General features: G+C 36.5%; 1 protein-coding gene across 4 annotated transcripts in view; it reads right to left on the bottom strand.

The window, feature by feature from the left end:
• Window positions 1–23,508, bottom strand: part of NBEA (neurobeachin) — a gene marked incomplete at its 5' end in the record, with an annotated part of 522,572 nt that overhangs the window by 243,981 nt on the left and 255,083 nt on the right. For all 4 annotated transcript variants that reach the window (XM_082332788.1, XM_082332786.1, XM_082332789.1 and 1 more), the window contains one exon: window positions 11,362–11,426. In XM_082332788.1, coding sequence (XP_082188914.1) covers window positions 11,362–11,426 — 65 coding nt within the window. The remainder of the gene's footprint in view (window positions 1–11,361; window positions 11,427–23,508) is intronic.

The raw sequence follows: 23,508 nt of genomic DNA, 5'->3' as shown, positions 1-23,508 counted from the left end.
GATTATGACAAATGTGAGGCCACAACCTATCAACACTATATAATCATTAAATAATATTGTATCAATGTGTGCTAATAAGGGACATATTGTGATTCACTTACCTTAGGTGCTTGTATGCACCTAAGATAGAACTTTAAAGACTAGGTAAACTATGCTTTTGCGTCTAGAAGACCATTAAGAATTACACTAGTCTTAAAACCTGTTGCCAGAAAGACAGACTTTTGAAAAAAGGGTTAAAATCTAGGCCATCATTTAGAAAACTTGCATGCCTCCCAAAGAAGCCTTGGCCTGGATGTTTTGATTTGTAAGTGCATGAATGTAGGGCAGAAAACAGAAGCATAATAAGTTAAAGCAGTTAAATGTGTCATCTTAGCTTTGAAAGGAAAGGCAGCTACTACAACACCAGGGAAAGAATGCCTTTCAGAGGTTTTTGCAAAGAAACTTGCTTATGTGCTTGCTTGTTTCTTTCTTAAAAACTTGTTCAAGGAAATTTGTTACTTTTTGAAATTTAAAAATGTTACTTAAAAATAATTTTTTGGTACTGATTTTTACTTCTAATGGCAAGTTATCCTGTATTCTCAAACTATATTTCCACTAAGCAAAAGATGGCAAAGTGTTATTACTGTTATATCTGGATTAAATCATAGCCAGCTAACTCTGATTGAATCTCAAATTCATACAGACACAGCACAACTCAGCACACTATCCTAACTGGGTTACACCTGATGAACATGCCTGGTAATGTCGTCATCCTTTGAACACTTTCCAATTTGTCTAAAGCCTTACTAACTCAATCACATGCATAGCATAAGATTAAAAAAAAACAAAACAGAAACCTCATGCTTTTCTGGCATGAGAAAAAGTGCTTACAACTATCTTGTAGATTCTCATAGAAAAAACAATAGAAATGATTCAGAAAGGATCCCAAACCAGGAAAAATCTCACACTCAGTAGTATCAAAGGTTGCCAATACATCAAAAAAATCTCCTCTGATGCACTGCAAATAAGAGAAAGGAACAAGGACCTCTAGGTCAGCAAATTCACTCCTTCACTGCAACATGCAGCTACGTCATGCAAACTCTTTCATAAACTATGAAAGACATTTTCACGAAATCTAGCTCATGAAATGTGTCTTCAGTTTATGAAAATGTGATCGAGTTGCTTGCCTGCAGCACAGCTTTGGAAGGTCCTCTGAAGGTTAAAACCCTTTTACTTTCCAGTCCAAATTCTTCATCAGCCTTTACTGTTTCATTTTATGCAAATGTTGCCCTTTTGTTGACCTTCTGATATTCCATCTATCCCTATTTTATTAGGCTAAGTAAATCAGCTCTCCAGCTTTTCTTGTATGGCAAAACAGTTAGTAAAAGAGACTGCCTTTTGGGTTTTTACTAATTTCATACACTGATTTTACCTTTTCTGCAAGTGCATAGCCAAAACTGTCAGCAGTATTCTAGACAAGTTTCAGTCACTATTTACATAGTAACATTAATGCTGCCTTATTTCAATGGAAATAGCATTTCTGATGCAATTCTAGAATTGTGTTTTCCTTTTTCTTACCCCCATGTTCTATGATTTTGCACATGAAAATTTCAGTGATAGATTGGTCTTTTACTTCCTTAAACATTTCCAAAAGACAAACCAACAGTCTCTAGCATATATTCTCAAGAATGTGAACTTCATGTACTGTTACGTTATAGACTATTTACATAACATATTATATTGTATAATATTTATATTAGTGCAGGTTTGAAACCTAGCCAATATATCCTGATTGATATTTCAGTCATCTGCTCAACTATGCTTCCCATCCACAGATTTTTACAGAGCACTCCCTTTTGGGGAAAAGTCTGTTCTCTGCATCTTTCCCAAACCATCATGTACTGGAGTGACCAATCCAAGTAGGAAGAAGCTTGGGGTATAAAATGCATATATACTTGCTAAACAGTAGGAAGATCTGAAATTTGAGAACAGTACCATTTTTATTCTCCTTTGGAAATAAGACATGTTCTTCAGGGAGATCTCCTTATTACTGAAAACTGAACATTTGTTGTGACTGAATTATACCCACTGTTCTCATTCACCCTTGTAAATCCTCATCCAGCCTTAGCCAGCACCACCCTCAAAAGACCTAGAAGATAGATTCATGTTGAGACAGCGATGAATCAGGCCTTCCAGTCATACTTATTAATCTCCACACAAGTAGTCCTCCCGCAGGGCTAAGAAGTTGTCTGAAAGTACAGGCCTGCTGTACTGTTTATACTGTTTTCCAGTAATTCATGATTTACCAAAAGAAAAAAGACATTGACCTAGAATAACATTTGACTTTATCCTGTGTGACCATTTCTTCAGTTGCACCACTGAAACTCCTACCAGAATTGAAGTCAAATGTGCTGTTGTGTCCTTCCCCAGCTGAGCTGATCTCAACCAGGGACTGATGACCAGCAAAAATCTTACCCTATTTTGAGCAGCAATTCTTACCACATAAGGTAGAGATTAAACACTGACTTGGTAACTTATGGTTTCTCTTTACCACGACAAGCTTGATTTCTATTAATGCCCACAAATTTATGAACCACAGTTAAAGCTCTCTTACTAGAAAATGGGTTTGATTTTTTTTTAGACTGAACCAAAGGACTAATGTAAGGAATCCACCAACAAAGCAGTCTGAAATCACTCGTGACTCAATTCCTGGTACAATTCTATGGGGAAGTGAGCTTTCTGTACAGATAGCTGTGAAGTTTCCAGCTGAACATATGGAAAATGGAAATAAAAACTAGAATTAAGATATGCTAGTACTTTAAAATAAGCATGACAGGGCTTAAATATCTGTAGGAATAAGAGTAAATGGCAGGCTCTCCTCTACCTAAAAATGAGAGTCTCTGACTTATCAGTGAGAGCAGACTAGGTGAGAGTATGTCTCAGGACATGCCAATTCTTAAATATGAGTTATTTGCAAATGTTGTTTACAAGTAAGTAAGAAGTTATTTCAAATCCATGTGGCTTGCTTTCCTGAATTCTGTCCTCAGTAAGGTTACTTTAGAATTCCAGCGTGCTTACAGGTTAAAGGATGTTGTGAAAAAGTATGTGTAATCAATCAGAAGCCCCTGTTTTTCACATACTGGTGTTTAAAAAGGCTGGATTGTGGAGCTCCACATTCCAAGAAGTCATTCAGGTAAATAGCCAGAGCCTGGGAGAATTTTTTTTTTTTAGAGATTTGGAAATAGGGACAGTAATAAGGCTATATCCAAACTGTCTTGGAAACATGTAAAAACCATAGAATGTTTGCAACACATTTAGATGTGGATTGGGATAGGTTGTGACAAACACTGCTAGTTGTACACCTATCAGAATTGAAGGATGAAAACTCACATCTCGATATTCTAAGCTGACTTTGCTATCTTGCAGTCAGCTCTTCCTAGTAATCTCACACAGAGAGAAAGAGGGTTCGTAGCTGTTACGTTGCTAGATAAAACAATTGTGCTTATGTTACCCAATCTTTCTTTCATTTGAGATAGATAAACTAAAAAAGCAGATCATTCCCAAGCAGCAATTTTCAAAACAGGTTACAAGATGAACATTTGTTATAATTTAGCTAAGGTCTTGCTTCCTCTACTCATTCCTGAAGTTCTGCCAACTCACATGTCCAGGGAAGCAGATGTTTCTCTGACTTACTTTCATCAGATGCCCATAGCTTTATTTGTCCAAGAAGTAGCCTGGAAATATGCCACTTTTTCACCAAACACAGTTGTTTTGACAATTATTACTCTTAATGGCATTCATAAGAAATGAAACCTATTGTTGCACTTGGTATCTATAATAGGATTCATACACTGGTCTAACTTGAAGAGTTTGAAGTTCTACAAGATGCCATACTGCTATAAATACTTTGAAAGTAAATTCCTATAAACTTTAGAAGCTGATGTCTAAAATAGGGATCTGATTTCTAGCAAAAGGGCAATGATGAAGAATTCACTAGAGAAAAGTTTGAAATTACACCATGAAAAGACCAGCTACTGGAATACAACATGAGCACATTGGCAAGATAAACTTCATGGAGGGTAACTATTAATGTTTCAGAAATGCCACAGAAGCTATAATAGACCCAGTGAAACTGAGCTGACTATAGAATTAGCTGACTAAAGAATCTATTCCACTCCTCATAAGTATATTCTATTTTGCATAAAAATTTTCTAAATGAAGAGGAATCTGTCTCTTTGAATTAGTGACCATCCAGTAAACATCCAAAACTAGCAGTTACAATCGAGATGGCCTGCATCTCAGAATCAGCCTCAGGTATCAACCTCACTCAGTTGGGTGGAAGTGTCAATCTGCTGGAGGGTAGGAAGGCCCTACAGAGGGACCTGGACAGGCTGGATCATTGGGCCAGGGCCAACTGTATGAGATTCAACAAGGCTAAGTGCTGGGTGCCGGGTCCTGCACTTGGGTCACAACAACCCCATGCAACGTTACAGGCTTGGGGAGGAGTGGCTGGAGAGCTGTCTGGCAGAAAAGGACCTGGGGGTGTTGGTTGACAGCCACCTGAACATGAGCCAGCAGTGTGCTCAGGTGGCCAAGAAGGCCAATGGCATCCTGGCTTGTATCAGGAATAGTGTGGCCAGCAGGACCAGTGCCCCTGTACTCAGCACTGGTGAGGCCGCATCTCGAGTACTGTGTTCAGTTTTGGGCCCCTCACTACAAGAAGGACATTGAGGTGCTGGAGCGTGTCCAAAGAAGGGCAATGAAGCTGGTGAAGGGTCTAGAGCACAAGTCTTCTGAGGAGCGGCTGAGGGAGCTGGGGTTGTTTAGCCTGGAGAAGAGGAGGCTGAGGGGAGACCTTATTGCTCTCTACAACTACCTGAAAGGAGGTTGTAGTGAGGTGGGGTTCGGTCTCTTCTCCCAAGTAACAAGTGATAGGACGAGAGGAAACAGCCTCAAGCTGCGCCAGGGGAAGTTTAGGTTGGATATTAGGAAAAACTTCTTCACCAAAAGGGTAGTCAGGCATTGGAACAGGCTTCCCAGGGAAGTGATTGAGTCTCCATCCCTGGAGGTATTTAAAAGACAGATAGACGTGGTGCTTGAGGACATGGTTTAGTGGTGGACTTGGCAGTGCTAGGTTAATAGTTGGACTTGATGATCTTAAGGGTCTTTTCCAACCTTAACGATTCTATGATTCTATATGACTGGATCAGGCAAGGTTAGAAGGTGAGAGGATGCCTCAAAACCTCAAACAGATCTAAGAACTCCAGCTGTACTGACCCTACAAATAGATAGACGGTTACCATAACAATGTATGCTTTGTCTAACACAAACTATTAGTCTGGAGGTAGAGCGAGGACAGCTGTAGTAAATAGTATGTGATTACAAAAAAGCACATCTAACAGGGAGCTCAAGCTCATGCCTCAGCTGGAGCAGAAATACAGACATTCAGTGCCCAGTTTTACAGAAGTATCTATGACAGGAATCTTCTGCTGATGGAAGATGACATTTAGGATGAATTTCCATAAAACAGCCACTCACAGTTGATAAAGGATTCCTCCAATCAAAAGTTACAGTTGGTGAGGATGACAATACAGTAATAGAATTTGGTTACATCTGCCAAAGGCAGAGTAATCAAACACCTTTGTTCTTATTTATATATTGTATCTGAGTGTTACTGCTTCCCCAGTGCTATTTTCTGCCTGGATTTGCATATATTGGATTTTGCACATCAGACTGGAATCTTTTGCAAGTTGTTCTGGTAGCCCTCAGCTATGTAATATCTAAGGTGTCTGAAGACCAAGTATCTTGCATTCCTGGATGATTCAGGTGAGCTCCCCATTCTGACCCTAAGGTTCCTGTGATCAAGATCATTGTCAAGACAGAAACAAGGAACAGCATCCTTTCTCCATCCTTCTCGGGCCCAACTAGTAAACGAGTTCTTCAAGGGGTATCTAGGGATCCAACTGTAAATGCATGTCATAAATCAAATATGGCAAATGGCACCATAGATATACCTTTTAACACAGGGCCTGAACATTTAAGTATTGCAGACAGTGAATAATGACTGTGAGCTCATTTACCACAAACCAAACATAACAGAACTGCCAAACTGCAACAGGGGATGTCCAAAAGAAAATTTGCTGCAGTTACTCAACAATCCTAGTTGAGGTAACATGGAAAGAATGTAAGTCTTTATTAGCCTCCTTTCAGGATTTAATCAGTAATTCATCTAAATTTAAACAAACACAAATTTCCAGTCTATTTAAACATTCTGCTACACTTTCCAGGAAATTATTGAAAACTCTCAAGAAAACAGGGTTTAAAAGAAAAAGGCTTCCTGTAAATTTTAAGTATGCTTGGAGGTCCAGGCAAGTAGATATGCAAATATATATATTTTCATGGCTAAAGGCAGAAAGCAGACTTAGGTACTGAGATGAAATTACAGAAACAAAGCTTACAGTTTTAAATCTGAGATGAAATATAGTCCCACGTTTCCTCAGATTTATATTATGATCAGACTACTCTGGCTATTTAAAATGAGGAAATACTGTAAAAACTAAAGGAAATTATTTTAAATGAAAGGACAAGGTCACCTCTTTAAAGAGGTGAGTGTTATGAAAACATAAATGGGGAAGTAAACAGAAGTTGTGGATAGCAATCCAATTCTGAAAGACTAATAGAAAATGATCTGTAACATCCATCTCTTAGGCAGGATAGACACCTGAGATACTCTTCTTGTCAAAGGCATGAAGGTAGAATATGACCGATTAACCACAGCCCTTAAAGCCCCATTATGTAGCCAGTTTTCTACTTATTTAGTTGTCCATCCATTCAGAATGTAGCATTGTAACTCTGATACGTGAGTATTGTGGGACACAGTGTGGAAATGTTGCCAATGTGAAGGTAAATGTTGTTCACTGCTCTCCCCGTGTCCACAAATCTCATTGTTTTATCATAGAAGGCAAACAGGTTGGTCAGGGATGGTTTAGCTTTTGTAAATCCATGTTGGCTGTTCTCAATTACCTTCTTCTTCATGTGGCCAGAAATGTGTTCCAAAAGGACTTGCTACATGGTTGTCCAAGGGACACAAGAAAAGCTGACCAGCTTATAGTTCTCTGGCTTTTTTGGACAATTTTGAAGATGGCTGCAACATTTGTCTTTCTCCATGCATCTGTGACCTGCCTCAATTTCCTCAACCTTTCAGAGATAATAGTGATCAGCCTTGCAAGGACTTTCACTACCATCAGATGTACCCCATCAGGTATTATGGGTTTGTATGGAACAAGTTGTCTCAAGGAATCCTTGACTCAATCCTCATCCACTGCAGGTAGTTCTCCTCCTTGAACCCTTTCACTAAAGACAGAGGCTTGAGAAACCTTGGTGAACACTGAGGGAAATAAGGCATTGAGCACCTCAGCCTTTTCTGTCACTAAATGATCCATCCCATTCAGCAACAGGCCACGTTTTCCTTCGTTAGCCTTTTATTAGTAATGAATCGGTAGAAGCTCTTGTTGCCCTTGATGTCTTTTCCAAGTCTCATTTCCAGTTGAGTGTTGGCCTTCCTGACGGCATTCCTTACATGCTCAAGCAATGTTTCTAAATTCCTGCTTTCTAGCCTGCTTCTACTTCCACCTCCTGTGTACTCTCTTTTTGCACCAGAGCTCTACTATAATTTCCTTGGTTAGCCAAACCCCTCTCTTGATACATCTACTTTTTTTCCTGTTCTTGCACTTGGACGATGCTGTACTTAAAGGCCTGCCACCTTTCCAGAGCTCCCTTGACCTCCACATCTGCCTCCCATGGGATCCTACCTATCAGTTTCCTGAATAAGCTAAAATCTGCACTCATGAAGTCTGTACTCTGCTACTCTCCAACCTCACTTCCCTCAGGATCTTGAACTCCACTGTTTCACGGTAGCTACAGCCAAAGATGCTATTAATTACCACAGCCAAAAACAATTCTTGCTTGCTAGTGAATAGCAGATCTGGCTGTGTGTCACTCTTAGTTGGTTCATCCTGTACCAAGAAGTCATTCCCCGCACCATCAGAAATCTTCTTGACTGCATGCATCCCACCTTGTTGCACTGCCAGAGGATTTCAGGAAGGTTAAAGATCCCCATGAGAACTAGGGTTTGTGATCCAGATACTTCCTCAAATTGTTTAAAGAATGCTTCTTCCTTTCCCTCAACCTGAATGGGTGGTCTGTAACAAACTCTCACCACGACGTCACCCTTACTTGACTCCCCTCTCATCCTGTCCTGCAAGTTATCAACCAGACTGTCACCCATCCCATTGAAGAGCTCCATACATCTGAGCTGCTCCTTCACAGAGAATGCAACACTCACTCCTTGCTTTCTCTGCCTATCTTTCCCAAGGAACTTTTATCTGTCCATTGCAGCACTTATGTCATGCAGTGCAGGCTGTCCCACCAAATCTCATTCATTGCAATGATGTCACAGTTTCAAGATTGCGTGTGGAGTAATTTCTACTGCTAGTTTCCCAAGCTGTATGCATCTGTGTACATAGTTACTTGAGGTGGGTGCTTCTATCTTGTCTCTTGTTCTTGTCACCCTGCACCCTTTTCTTTTGACCTCATCCATCACCACCCCACTTAAATATGGGTTGTAATCTCCCTCCCACATCATTCCTAAAGAACTCTTTTCATGTCCCCTTTTACAGCCAACATTGCAGATGCATCCAGCTCTTAAATTAAGAAGCCTACTTATGTGTATACCCTAACGTAAATCTGAAATCCTGATTAAGCTGCTATCAGTGAAACTCTTGACATGTGTGATACCCTCAACATCACATATTCATAGCATGAGACTGATTGGAAAGATGCATAAAGTTCGAGATCATAACCAGGCTGTCCCTGAATCTTTTGGGCATATTATAGACAATGTTATTCTTCACTTCCAAATTAAGTATCTTAGCATATGTTTTCCTTGACAGTATTAATTTAAATCTATAGTCAGATACTCTTGTTATACAAAAAACTGTTATAACAGTTCCTATTTTTAGAAAGCTGTATCAGTGTTTGTAGGCTGAATTCTACAAATATGTGTCATTCAGTTCTTCCTAACAAAACATTATCTAAAACAAGAAAAAGCAGAAACAAACACAGTAAATCAACTGATTTAAAAAGAAAATTCAATTTATTAAAGTGACAGGAATATAGATGTTATATTTTTTTAACTACAACTAAACTGAAATATTTTGTTTCAGAACATTTCTAATAAAGTCAAAGATCAGGAAGGTACTCGAATTATTCCAAGCAGAAACAACAAATATTAGGTACTCAGAAAATCACCTTGTAGCATCTCTATATTAAAACAGATAGATATCCAACTGAAGATACTAAAAACTATGATCCTCTGCATTACATCTAAACCTTTTCCTCCATGCTCAAAAGAAAAAGCTTTCTCAAAACTGCTGATTTATTACCGAGGTCTCTCAAAATCTTACCCAGAAAGTCCTTCAAAATATTCTTAGTCTTCATTTTGCTTTTAATAATTTAAAATTCAATCATTATTGCATAGCGATTATATGCAATTTTACATCCCATTAACCCTGCTTTGTTTTAATTATAAAGATCCTTTGTTAGATTCCTTTAAATGATCCAGTTTATAATTTCAGGTTATCCTAGGGAGCACTTTAATTCAGCTGCACATTCATCAACTGTTTATGTCCTGTTAATTGTTGACAACTGCACAATTGCATTCTCTAGCTATGATTGATGAATTGCATTCACAAGTTTAGCTATTAGGCAGAATAAATATTTATAACAATTTCCAGTTAAAGGATTGTTATCTTTATACCCAAAAGGGTAAATTAAAAACGGATGGGCTGATTGCAAAGAAGAGTGTTCTAGTAATGCACACACACTTGTTCTAAAACACCTTTCTGACAAAAGTATATGGAGGAACATGTGTCTAAGGGCAGTTTGATAAGACATTCCTTTGATTGGATTTAAGCAGCAGTTCTTAAATACTACTTTGTTTTGAAAAGTTATTGTTAGACGGGAGTAGAGGGCCCACTGATATCTTAATACCTAACTGCTAAACATATGCAGATGTAGGATTTGTTCAGAATGAGCATTTTATCAATAGCAAGCATGCAATAATATCTGAATCCACTTGGCTGGTTGAGAAAATAAAAAGGGTTCAAAATGACATTCTATATTACTATCCAAGAACACAAGCTTACTATAATTACTCAGTCTATTACCATGTAATATTTATTGTATAATGTGCAGTACATGACCCACTCAGGTGAGCCCTATTATGGTGTAAACTCATATTGCTGCTTCGTATAAAGAAGAATTTCCAATGAAAGGACTACATTTCCAGCTGCTATATTGCAATGTAACTTTGTATGTGTTCAGAGAATTTACACCAACCAAAAACTGGGTATAAAGCTACATGCTCCTATTTTCCAGATACTAATGTTCCTATATTCCTACCTCTGATGTTTTCTAGTCTTCCTTTCAAATTAATACATGATTTAACCACTGAAATATAAGCTAGACAAAAAACATCCTATAAGAAAGAGAAGATTTGATACTTTACTGTTGGTAATGACATACTATTGGTGAAAAAAAGAAACCACTCATAAAATGACAAAAGCTCTTCAACAGGCATATTGCTATTTTTTTTTTTTTTCAACTACACATATCAAGACATCTAGATTCAAATGGATTTAATGTACTGGCCAATACAAGTCACACATATTACACAAGTGGCTCCTCTTGTCTTTGGCATTCCACTACCAGGAAGGCCAAAGAGTGCCCCTTTGCTGCCCAGCTTGCTGGCTGAAAGTACTGACAAACATTGCACAGAGTAGAAGATATAAACAGATACAGCATTAAAATTACTTGAGGATTGATAATAAAGTATTTAACAATTTGCAGAAGCAAGGCAGCTCTTACAAACATAATGTCCTGTGTGTTTTACAGGACTCAAATTGGACCAGAAATTCTAGATAAAATAATCCCTCATGAACTGATAGTATAGAGAAGTGCATCTGTACAGTGAATGCTGTGCTCCTAAAACAGATGGAGCAGCAGATGGGTTTACAGATTGGGCTCCCTGGACTGTCTGGATAAAACAACCTTGCTGCTCTGGAAAATGGTGGTTCAATTCTCAAGTAAACCCACAGCTATATACAGTTCATGGGAGCTCTATTTCCTTTTGTCAATAAATAAAATTTTCAGAATTTACACATTTTTATATTAAATATTTACTACAGAAAGTATCTATACAATAAATCTCTTAATTAAAATGGCCTTTTCACAATCTTTTTGGAACAGATGGTGAGGAAGTATTATCACCCAATGGAATAAATGCAAAATGACTACTCGTTCAAAAGCTTTAAAATTAATTACCTTCCTTCATTGATGAGCTCAATAAATGCAAGTCCTGCATTCTTCTGAATAGAATTTTGCCATTCCTAAGAAGATAAAATATAACATGATCAAAACCCAAGGATTTTAAACCACATTTCTGAAGCTGACCCTGATGACTTCCTAAGGAGCTTGAATTTAGGCTGAACTTAATTTAATGGTTTTCTCTTTTTTCTTTTTTTTTTTTTTTTTTTTTTGCCCAAGAAGAATGACCTGATCATTTAAAAACTGTAACTCATTCTGATTTTCAAATCAATGTTAGGTGGTTGTGTTTTCGGTTTCACCCTTAAGCAAGCTTTAGTTTCCTTGTCTAGAGAACATGAAAACACGTCTTGTTTCTCCAGTTCATACAGTTGCCCAATGAACATATTAAGTGCAACAAAGTACGGCAGCAGTAGTTTCTTCACTTTACTTCACTGTTACACCTTGTACATTTTATCCCATAGGGCAGGCAATAATCTGTGTACCATCCATCCCTCCTTGAGTTCAATCTTCGTTTCTTCCCCATTATAAGTGAAAACAAAACCAGTCGCTAATAACAAACTGAGGTTTTAAAATTCTTTTACAACTAACATGGATTTCCAAGATAAACTTTCAAAATTGATTTAAACCACTTAATAGATATTAAAAGATAACAACTTTTACTTCATATACCACTAAGTTAAAGAGAAAATTCTCAATGCGTTACAAACAGCTTTTTGCCATACAACCCACTGCCTCTATCACATCAACAGACTTTTGATACTTGAGATGAAAAAAGGTCGAGATATCTTTCTAGCAAGTAAAGATTACTTTCCTTTGGGATAATTCCTTAAAACTTTTCTTTAAGAGTAATAAACATTTACTTTTCATCATACAGAAAAAGAAACCAAAATACATTAGCTGGATTACAGTTCAGAGAGAAATTTTCTAGTCTGAGACTTCATGTTATAAACAAAAATGGGTAGAGAGAGTTAACAGTTACAGAACTATTCGGCTTTACATTTCCTTTTCCATGACTAAAAAATCAGGTGGAAATCCCCAATGCTTGTTTCCTGATATAGGCAAAAAAGACAGCTTTGCACAGATAAGGAAATTTTCTCAAAGAATAGTTGTGAAATCAGCAAGGTGCTTCCTACCAATCCTATGAAAATTCACAGATTTGACCAAGTCATGCATTTTAAAAAAAGCCCAACAACAATAGTCTGGTACTCATGACTGGTTTTATAGGAGCCTACTAAAATACACAAATAATGAACATATTCTTAACCTATTACTGAGCACGTAAGTCCTGATTAGGGAAGATGGAGTATCAGCACTCAAGCCTCTAGCTTGTAGGCTAGAAAACCATTCTAACAGATCCTTTCTTCAGTACTGTGATTTTGTTCTTTTCCAAATCCAGTAACTGAAGCATGCCTAATGATCTAATTTTTGGAAGCAATTAAATCACTTTGGTATAGTACAAAGTCATTCTGAGAAACTAAGAAGGAAAGGATTCAATTGCCATTCAATTCAATGGCACCTAGTGCCATTTTAAGAAACAATAGTCTGGGTTCGAGATAGTATTTAAGGTGTAGCATTATTTTTTTTTTAATCATAGCCTTTTACTGTACACTATAAAAACCCCTATTAGCATTTTCTGTTGAGATGCTTTTCTGCCCTACAGTTACTATGACTCTGCAGTCAGGAAAGCAGAACTGGTGTGACTACAATTCAGGAAAGAAGTTGAAAAGAGAGAAGAAAAACAAAGGAAAAAAGGGCTTTCTGAAACAGCTAGAAGAAAGCATGATAATTAAATTTTTAAAGAGAGACAGAGGGTCTACCTGTGTCTGCAAAAGACTAAGAGATTCTTTCAAGTCTTTTGTCAGATCTTCCTGCTCAGTGCAAATGTCTCAGATACTGCAGGACATCCAAAATGGCTAACTGGATTTTAGGTGAGATATCTTAAGGTACTTAAAAAGCCATTAGATATCTATGTGGAAGCAAACAAATCTCTTCTTATGTCTCCACAGGTGGAAAATCTCATCAATTTATCCAAAGTAAATATTCACAATAAAAATGTGTGAAACCTGCCCAACTATGTACGAAAAACTAGTGGAAAACATAATGATGCAGAATCAGAAAGAAACCAGGATTCATGGTTCATGCATTGCTTCACTACAAACTGACTACTACAAACTTCACTACAAACTCCCAACCCTCCATTAATCCACAAATAATTTAATATAACAGATTAATGATCCTGAGCGGTGAACTGTACTTGTGAAGAGGCACCTGGTTTTCTTTTTTTCAGTTTCTTCTTAAAAGACCCAAAAAATAAACTGAAATAGTTAGAAATGCCAGCATTACAGTTGCCTTTGCAACAGCCATTCAGATCACTGCATGCACTTTAAGAACTGGATTAAGATATGGAGTTATACACTCAAATAATGTGCAGCAATTTTGTTTACATTATCTTAGATTCCGAAGAAAATCTTTGTCACCCACAAGATGCAAGAAGCAGAAAGATAAACACCAAATGTAATGGACATAATGACGGTGGTTGGAAAAGTTATGCTATAGGCAAGTAGAATCATAACATAGACATTTGGTTATTAGCAGCTAAGTGCTTGAATGACTATACTACATCTCAGGTGGTTTTGGTGTAGTTCATATCCTGAATCTTCTCAGCCTTAAAACAAGAGCTGGGAGACTTTTCTGTGCCTCAAAAATGCTGATGCTAATTACATGCTGAAGTAACGGAAGACTTTGACAAAATTGTGTACCAGAGAATTTCTTCTATACAAGAAGGATGCATTGACCTTGCTTCCCTTGGGGCTGCTGCTTGACAGGGCAGCAGGGATGACTATTACTGCACCTCTCAGAACAAGGCAGGGTATAGAAGACTCGGGGATAGAGGCACATTTAGAGACTGTCTAACACAGTGTTCAAGAATGATGACACTTATCACTTCTGTGTACTAAAACCGGAATGAAGATATCAAATTCCATTTTTAACTTTATTCATGTTGCAAGAAATAAAAAAAAAAAGTCTTCATACACAATAACTGAACATTATAACTTTAGACATTCAGTTCAATTACTGTCAGCTATGGCTACAGTAGTAGCCATAAAACGTACTAAATTATCAGGATACTGGTAATTGCTGCCTCCCTGCCCCCACCTAACTTGTCCTCATCCTCTGTTCTATTGTTGCTTGAAAAGCCTCGCTGCATCCAGAAGGCATCTGTACACGTTCCCTGACAGAAGGTTTAGACTGAATCCTGTTATGAAACTGTCCATGCAGAGGAGGACAGGAGATGAATAAAACTGGGATGAGAGTAAAAGGCTAAAACTTCTGAATAATGAACCATAACACAGTACAGACATTACTTGATATTCAGGACTTTTTTTTTTTTCTTTCAAATAATGACGTACATTTTCTTGTTCTCTGCTATTCTTACAATTTTTACTTTTGAGTGTATTTTCCTAGTTCTATTTCTTTAAAATTCTCCAATCCCCAGCACATCAAAAAAAAAAAAAAAAAAAAAAGGATAGACAGTATTAACAAATTTAGCAACATGTTAAATTGATACCAGAAAATTCGCACAGGTAAAAAATAATAGTGAAAGAGCAAAAAAGGAAAAACTAGGCTTGGCACGCTAAGAACTTTTTTTAGTTTATATTATACTTCTTTCCAAATCAACCTTTACTTACGATAGTTTTAAAATTTTTATTCATGATAATTAGAAAATTTCTTAAAAAAAATCTTGTGAGAGTATTAAAAATTAAATAATAAATCTGACATCATATCCTTATATAAAAAAGGAATAGTGATTCTCAGAGTTTTCATAATTTACATAAGAGCTCTCACCCTTTCCAATTTCTTCAAGGAAGTCTAAAATTTTATGACAAATTACAAGTTTCTCAATAAACTGCAGTTACTGAATGGACAGATAACTGGTGTAGTAACCACCCTACAATTCTCCTTCCACTACAGGTGCCACTGTCTCAATCAGTTGTAGCTTCTTTTGAATTCTCTCTTCTCCATGTCTTAAATTAATCTGATTTTTTTTTTTCTTTTTGTCATATTGAATATTTATTGAATTTTCTAGTCTAAGGTATTAATAACTCAGTTGATAGCTCAATTCTTCAATCACTGTATTTTAATCATAACTTCTTGAAACAGATGAAATTCTATTATACCGACTCACTTCTTTCTGGACCCTTGAATATGTTTGGAGAAAAGTCTTGTACAGAGCTGAACAGGTGCTACCTTTTATCAGGATAAGGAAGGGGAAATTTTATAAAAATGTGTTTGCAATTCACAACAGGCATGTAATTTAGCTTGGGTTTTAACTCCATGTTGTGAACTTACATTCTAAAATCGCCAATAACTTGCTTTACTTCATTTAAGGAAATATTCGAAGGAAATGTTACAAGATTGAAGGAAATGTTTCTTTATGGCAGAAAACCATGTCCATTAGAAATAGGTAAAAACAGAAAACCTAACTGATTTCAAGATACAGCCTCATAAATTTTTGATCAGACTGCTCATAAATTTTTGAGAAGATTATACAGTTTTTAAGATCATAGGACTGTCCCTACCATTCCTAGAAGAATTGAGCTAAAGATATTGGAGTCTTTAAACCTTCCATTATTGTTTGGAATGAGAATCAGATCTAAGAATTCAAATTTTACTGCCTTTATCCTTCTCTCACACTCACATGCATACTGCTGATAGATGATAAATAAAATGTATTTTTGGTCTACTCTTTCAAGTAAATTTGGGATCAATTTTAGGATTTTGTGATAGGTCATCCTTTTTAAAAGCAACTATTTCCCCCAATAAGGAAGTTGCAGAATGACTGATGACATCTTCCTGGAAGGCAAATCTGCAAGTATTGGAATACACCGGGCTTCTGGCCAAATCACAGAAAGGAAAAGAATGTGAAACTTTCACAACACTATTTATGTGAATATGACTTTAACAATGCAGCAAAGGTAATAGGAAGTTTCAGATTTCACTTTCACAAGACTAAAGCCTCATTTTTCCTTTATTTTCTTGACTTGGAGTAATATGTTAATTTTTCGCTTTCTTGGAAACACACAGACCTATTGCCCTTCTGATCACCTGTGGTAATTGTCCAATTTATCTTGGAAATGAAGTCAAACATTCCCAGAGGAACATTTCATTGGTATCTTAGAAGAAAAGAGAAAAAAAAAATCCACAATTGCAAAAACATTTGCATTATCCAAACAACACTAGGGAAATGGCCAAATTTATTTAGATGATACAATATTAACCTTAACCACCTTGTAGAAATTCTGCATATCTTCTAATGCAGACAGAAGACACATGCTAGAAGATATATGCATCTCCATAACTTCCAGAGGTTCCTTCCTGACTGGAAAAATAGTTCTTCATTTAAGAAACACTAAAATTATTATTAACAACATGTGTTCCTATGTTTGGCTATTAATCCTAAAAGCAAGGCCACTTATTACTCAACCAACCTTTGATGTTAGAGGTGGATAACTAATTTGAAGTCTTCCAAAATGCACCATTAAATAGAAGACTTTTTGATGAACAGAGAATTACTCCTCACATTGTCTCCATTATATATATAATGAACCCCTCCCAAACTATGGTATATTTATTAATAATGAAGGCCTTCAATAATGAGCTTTTGCACCCTTTCTCAGCCTTTTGAGAAACATCAGCTGACTCCTTCTGAATTTCTCAGTGTTTTCCTCCGATCTAAGATCCTTCTCCACTGTAGGCAACTTAATAGAGAAGGCACCTTGCCATATTAGGATATGGGGAAACTAATTCTTACGGTTTTCTGATCCTGCCTGTTTTGCCATGAACCTAGAAGAGGTTCAGATCAGCACCTCACTGATGTGTGATAAATGTAGTCTTTGACATTTTTTGACAAAAGTATTCTGCCAAGGACAGGCAAGAGAAAGAACCAGAAGTTCCATGATGACTCTGGTGTAAGTAAGATATTGAAGAAGAGATTCTGCTTATTACTAAAGGCAAAACACAGAGGTAGTTTTTTGAGTATACGGGGATCTGGAAGGACATCTCACAGAACAATCAAGAAAGTAAAATTGCCCAACAAGTAGAAAAGAATACACTGATGGTTTCTATTTGAAAGTTACATTATCAGTAGCAGATGGCCAAGAGATGAAGACTGAGATTGGGCTGGAAGACATTCCACACATGGACAAGGAATTAATGCAAGAAAATTCTCTGACATCCCTTTAGCATAAAAAAAAAAAAAGATAATGCAAAGTGATCACCTTTTGGAAAACTTCGAGAATTCTATAAAGCAAGTGAGAAACACTGGGGGGTGGGGGGTGGGGTGATGTGTGTGTGTGTGCAACACCCCACCCTCCACCCCCACCAAACCACTTAATTTCTAGAGCAAAACAATATAAAGGAAAAAAGTTTTCTATGCCCCCTGTAGCTTGTACTGGAGTTCATTTCTGGTTTTGGAAATCACACTAAGTGCGTGTATCAACCTATTCGTGTACAGGCCATGTTCTGGATTATGAAGAGCCCCAAATCAACACCAGAACATACGTACGTGTTTAAGCTGTACCATATTTGATAATGGATAAGGACACAGTAGAAATGTTGTTTCTCTCTTGCTGGATCTTTATATAGACCAAATAGGATGACAATATTAGAGAAAATACTTGCTTCAGCTATAAGGACTTTATTTATTGAACTTAAATTTGAGTCTGTGATAAAAAGTGAAGTTACAAACCCTCAATTTGGAGCTACTTGACTGACATTTTCATACAGCTTTCTAGTGCTTTGTCCAGTGTATAACAATCTGTTGGACTTTTATTGGTTGTAACTTATTTGTCTCCCATCAAATGCCAAAATTCCTTTCTTTTTTCTTGACTGCCACAGGAGCGGTCTTTCTTTCCTAGAGCCTCAGTCATTCTACCTGCCACATGCTATGAGATATTGTTTTCATGGCTACTCTAGAAGTATAATCAGTTAAAAATTACTATTTTATCCAGAGTTACTTTTTATTTTGATGTGACTGTTTCCACCATTGCATGTATTGGTGAAAGAGAGCAAGCAGAAATATGGAGCTAGGCATGGAGAAGATATGATATCTCTGCCAGTGTGATTTGGGTCAGAGAGAAGCCTAAGCTGAACATTGAAACTGCAGCCTAACAGTATGATTCCATTAGATGCAGAGATCTGAATTTACAGCTTGCTGCCATGAAAACACAAGCGATGTTTTCTCTCTTCTCCTCTGTGCTCCCAGATTTGCAATCCTGAATCCTTCTCTTTGAGTAGCTTTGGTGGTTTTTGAACTAGGGTCTCAGCCAGCTTAACCCACTAAACCAGGAAACAAATGTCTGAAGAGTTTTCAGATGTCTTTGTTGTCTTATGAATATCAGCACTAGTACAAAAGTAGTGTTAGCAGAGAAGAAGCTGCAGGACAGAAGCAGTGTGGCAGATCCAGAACTTGGTTAGGTTAACTGTTTTCAAGATATGCTGGAAAAACGGATTACTGAAACAATGAATTTCTGTATGTTTGCATGTGTGTTTCTATGTGTCCTTCCCTTCTACATCAAATTTTAATTCAGACTTTTGCAGTGGTACAATATGCAGCATTGTCTCCTCCTAGTTGCACTGGTACAAATACAGACAGCAGATGATCCAACAGGACAAATGGGAAAACACAGACAAAGGTAAAATATCCAACTTGTTTCATGATTAGGAAAAAAGAAAGATTAAAAAATTACACCTCCATAAGAATTTTCATAAACAACCTTAATTTCACCATTGAAGTTATATCAGACTTAATTTCCTAAGTAGATTAAGTCCCAGATTCATTGTTCTTTAGATTTAAGAGAAGTCGTTATTTAATTTCTCTTCAGCCTTCCTACAACAGTTGGTGTCAAAAAGACAAATAGCAAAAACTTTTGTTAGTGCGCTACTATCAGAATTGCTCTGAAAGAGCTACCACTTATCAAACAAAAATTAAGGAGTATGAGAACTACTCAAAGCTACTCAAAGGAATACCTTTGGATGGAACAAATAAGGACCAATAAGCATAATTAAAGTTGAATCTAATACTGGCAACAGGAGTAAATACATACAAGATACATACAAAAATAAATAAATCTATAATGAAAATCAAAAGGTTTCTAATAATGCATAATATTACAGTGTAAAATAGACATACAAATAGTGTAGTACAGAAATAAAGCTAACTGTCTTAAGATGGAGTGTGGTAAGATACCCGTGAGGATGGTGCTTAATAAGAAGGCATTGTACAGCAGAATTGGAGAATTCCTACTTAAACTTTTCTAGAAGGCCTTGAATAGAGTATGTTTAGTATCAAGAAGCATGGATTGTGTTTCTATTATATGAATCCCACATTTCAGGGCTTCTTCTGGTCAGCTGTAGGGACCAGAAAAAGATTTCTTTTCCTGCTTGGTTTCTGTGTTGGGCAGCTGACAGTTTCTGAAGCCCAAGAGCTATCCTATACTTTGAGGCAGAATGCACATTTAGATGTGCTAGTGCATACTGAAATCTCTCCAGTGCCTGGTTGATAGGTCTTCCTATATTCTCAGAGCTAAACTTATCACCAAATTTACTCAGTGAGAATTTCCTTCGAATTTGCACTGGCAAGGCATATCTTTTGGGGGGTGGGGTGGGTGGGTATTTGTTTGTTTGTTTTTCCACTTCTCCTTGGAGTTGGATTATTTCTTGATATTATTTAAAATTTTTTCTTGCCACTTAGGACAACAGGCAATGCACTCATTTGTCTTCCCCTCTCTCACCTTCTGCCCCTTTTTGCCACTTTATAGTTTTGATTGCTATGTTATATATAGTAGTATACAACTACTATGTTTTATATGTGTCAAACGGCTGGGAAGTGTTTTATGGACTGTGGTGCATGGGATCAGATCCTTCACAGATCTTTTTTGATTAAGTATGTACTGAATGGCTGCCTGTGATATGGAAAGACAGACTGGATTCCAGCTTAATAGATAAGACAATGTGGACAGACACAACTCATTTATGAGGCTCACACTGTTAACCAACATTTGAAAGGTGTAGCTGAAGCTCAGTTTACCCATTCTTTACATACTGGAGTTTGTCAAGTTATGGATATACTCTTGGTATAGTTTGCTTTATTTAAAGCACTTTAAGTTCCATAATTTTTCATAAAAGTAAACAATTTACAGAATCTATTTACAGCTTAATTATAAGAGGGACGATGTGTTATCATTTATTTGACAATCTCCTAACAGGTTTTAATTGCCAGTTTTAAGTAAAGCATTTCTTGGTTATGTATATCCTTTTCCTCACTCCTCATACAATTTTTCTAATAAAAGCCTATTTACAAGGGATAGCATCTAAAAGAAATCTTTTTCCTCAACATAGTGATTCAGGAATGGATTATTTTCTTTCTAGTTTTGATATTTCCTTTGGAGGCTCCTGAATTACTATCTTGATCAGACTTCCAGCATAGGAGGAGGGGAAATCAACAGAATGAATGATGTATTGAAAAACTACAAAATCCTGAAATTGGTCAGATATTCTATATGTATTCTACAATCACAAATGACATAGCATTTTTCCCTAAAGTAACCATTTATCCATTACAATAGTTATATTTTTAAACAGGTCACGTAGCAAGATGTCTTAAATACTAAGACAGTATTTTCTGTTTAAGAAAATAAATTCCCCCTGTTAATAGACAAGATACATAAAAATACAAGTGGCATGAGATAAAACTCCTTTGGGATAACATCATTCAGTTTCTGCAGAAGCTGTATCCCCAAAGAGAAAAATTTGCAAAAGATCTACAAGTAATTAGAAACTATTGTAGTGTTTTGGCTAGGAAAAACAAAAGAATGAATAAGAAAAAAGTAATTGAAATCTAAATCTGATGTAAGAAGAAACTACACTACAAAAATTAATGTATCTTTTAAAAAAATGTATGGTTTATATAAGAAATCTGCCACTCCAACAGCAACACAGCTGTGACATGCCCAACTAGGCTGAGGGAACAAAGACCAGCTAATCAAGCACAGATCTTGTCAAACATAACACATCTTCATCCGTTTTATGTTAAAACAGACTAAATCCAAATGAAAATGCCTGTTTTATGAAAAGTGAAAACCATTATATGTTTATTATCAATTATCTAGAAAAAATATATTTCACGTAGTTGGGTGTATGCTTTTGATATATATAAGAAATAAAGAAAATAAAGCCTTCAAACTGACCTAAATTTTAATCTAGTGAAGTAGGTGATACTAGAAAAAATAAAATGGGTGCAGGGAAGCAAGTTACAGTACAACAGAGATTCTGAAAATACAAAGAGTGGAACTTTTTGTTCTTTCCAAAACCCACAAATGATGCACTATCCCTACAGGAGTTCCTTTAAAACTTAAAATGTATTTTTCACAGAAACTCCAAATTCCTTTGGGGGAAAGGCTTGATTGCATATCCCTCAGAGTCTAAAAGGCTGCCCATATGAACTGAATTATCCATGACATGTACCTTCAGACATTTGTAATGTGATATTTCATGTAAATTTAGACCATACCTTGGACGTGAGCCGCTGGCAATGTTGATTTTATTCAGGAGCTCAGATAAGAAAAAAAATTCTGACATCCTTGCTAATCTGTAGTCGTTAACATGGAATTTCCAACATAAAGAGCATAAAAGCATCTAATTTGCTGTAGCAAATGAAAGGAAAACAAACTTCGCATTTCCCTTTCCTTTTCAATGTCTAAAGTTACTCTGTTCTGTGCAAACAAAATTGTACTTTTCAAAGGTTTTTAATATCGTCATCTATCTTTTGAGTGACACATTTCAAACTTCCCCACATAATCTGCAAAATGTCATTCAATTTGAATATGAAGGATTTACCCATGTTGGAAAGAAAAGCCCTTGTTACATGAGGATTATTAAAAACCGCAGTACTTTATATAGCCTTTCCCGTCCGTATTACTCCATTTATCATTTGGAAAAGCTCAGGTAGCACTATCTGGGTTTTTTTTACAGATGAGTTAACCTCATTTGCTGCAGACAACATCTCCTAAACTCCTAATTCCAAATTCTGTTAGCTATAGGCTGGATTATGATATTTGTCTGTCTGCATTCTCTTCTTCTAGCCATCTTATGTATCAGTATCTTTATAGAATTTACCTCATGTTTTCTTTTGACAAATAGTTTTAAAATGTAAATACAAAAAATTAACTAATTTTCTTCCTGCAGATGAATACAACTACAGACCTGATTGTTTAGTACACCTACAGGATTAAATACAACATTCTTTGCAGATGCAATTTACAGAAGCAATACTTTTGGAGTTAGGAAGGTGAGGGGAGGAGAATGCAATTTGCACCACTACAGCCCCCTGTTGACCAATTCCTGTAGAAACATTTAACATCACTGCATCAACAACCATTACAGCATTAGCTTCTGAAGTACTTCATAATAAATGGACATCAGGACACAAAATCCCTTATTTAGAAGATAAGGAAACAATCCTGAAGTATCAGATGGGATATAAAAACTAAAAGCTTGCAGTTTCCCCAAGTTCTTGGGTAGATGGAAAACAGCTCTCTGAAGCAAACATTGAAGAAAATGAATAAGTGTTCAAAATTTGAAAATGATCAGGCTCTTCACATTATTTCAGGTATAAAATGAAGCTTATTTTTAAAACAGTCAAATATTTTGAAATAATAAATAACATGTATAATAGTCATAAAAATAACAAATTGATTTAGCTGCATTTGTTACATAGCTTTACTGGGATGTCTAAAGAAAAAGCATTGCAGAAAGAGCTTAAATTTCTCTCTCTTCCTTTCAATCAATATTTGAGGCAAAGTTTCATCTCTAGGGCCCTTAATGGCAGGAATTCCTGGAGCCAGCAAATGAGTAATGTTAAACCTATGATTAGATGATGAGGCCATCAAAGACACTAGACCCTAATGCTACATTCCACTTTATTCCTGAGAACTGCAGTAAAACCAAAGGCTAGAGAAGAAAGGACTGTAAGTTATTCCTTCCCTCAAGAAAAGGTTTCAAAAGCTGCTAAAAAAAAGAAAAAAAAAGTTTCATGACATGAACATAGGGCTCAAAAGCCTTAATGGATCTTTTGGAATTTTCCTG

This window comes from Platalea leucorodia (assembly GCF_965183815.1).
Source record: "Platalea leucorodia genome assembly, chromosome: 2".
NCBI classification, from domain to species: Eukaryota; Metazoa; Chordata; class Aves; order Pelecaniformes; family Threskiornithidae; genus Platalea; species Platalea leucorodia.
The sequence above is the reverse complement of the archived record's forward strand: the minus strand, read 5'-3'. Positions and strand labels throughout refer to the sequence as shown.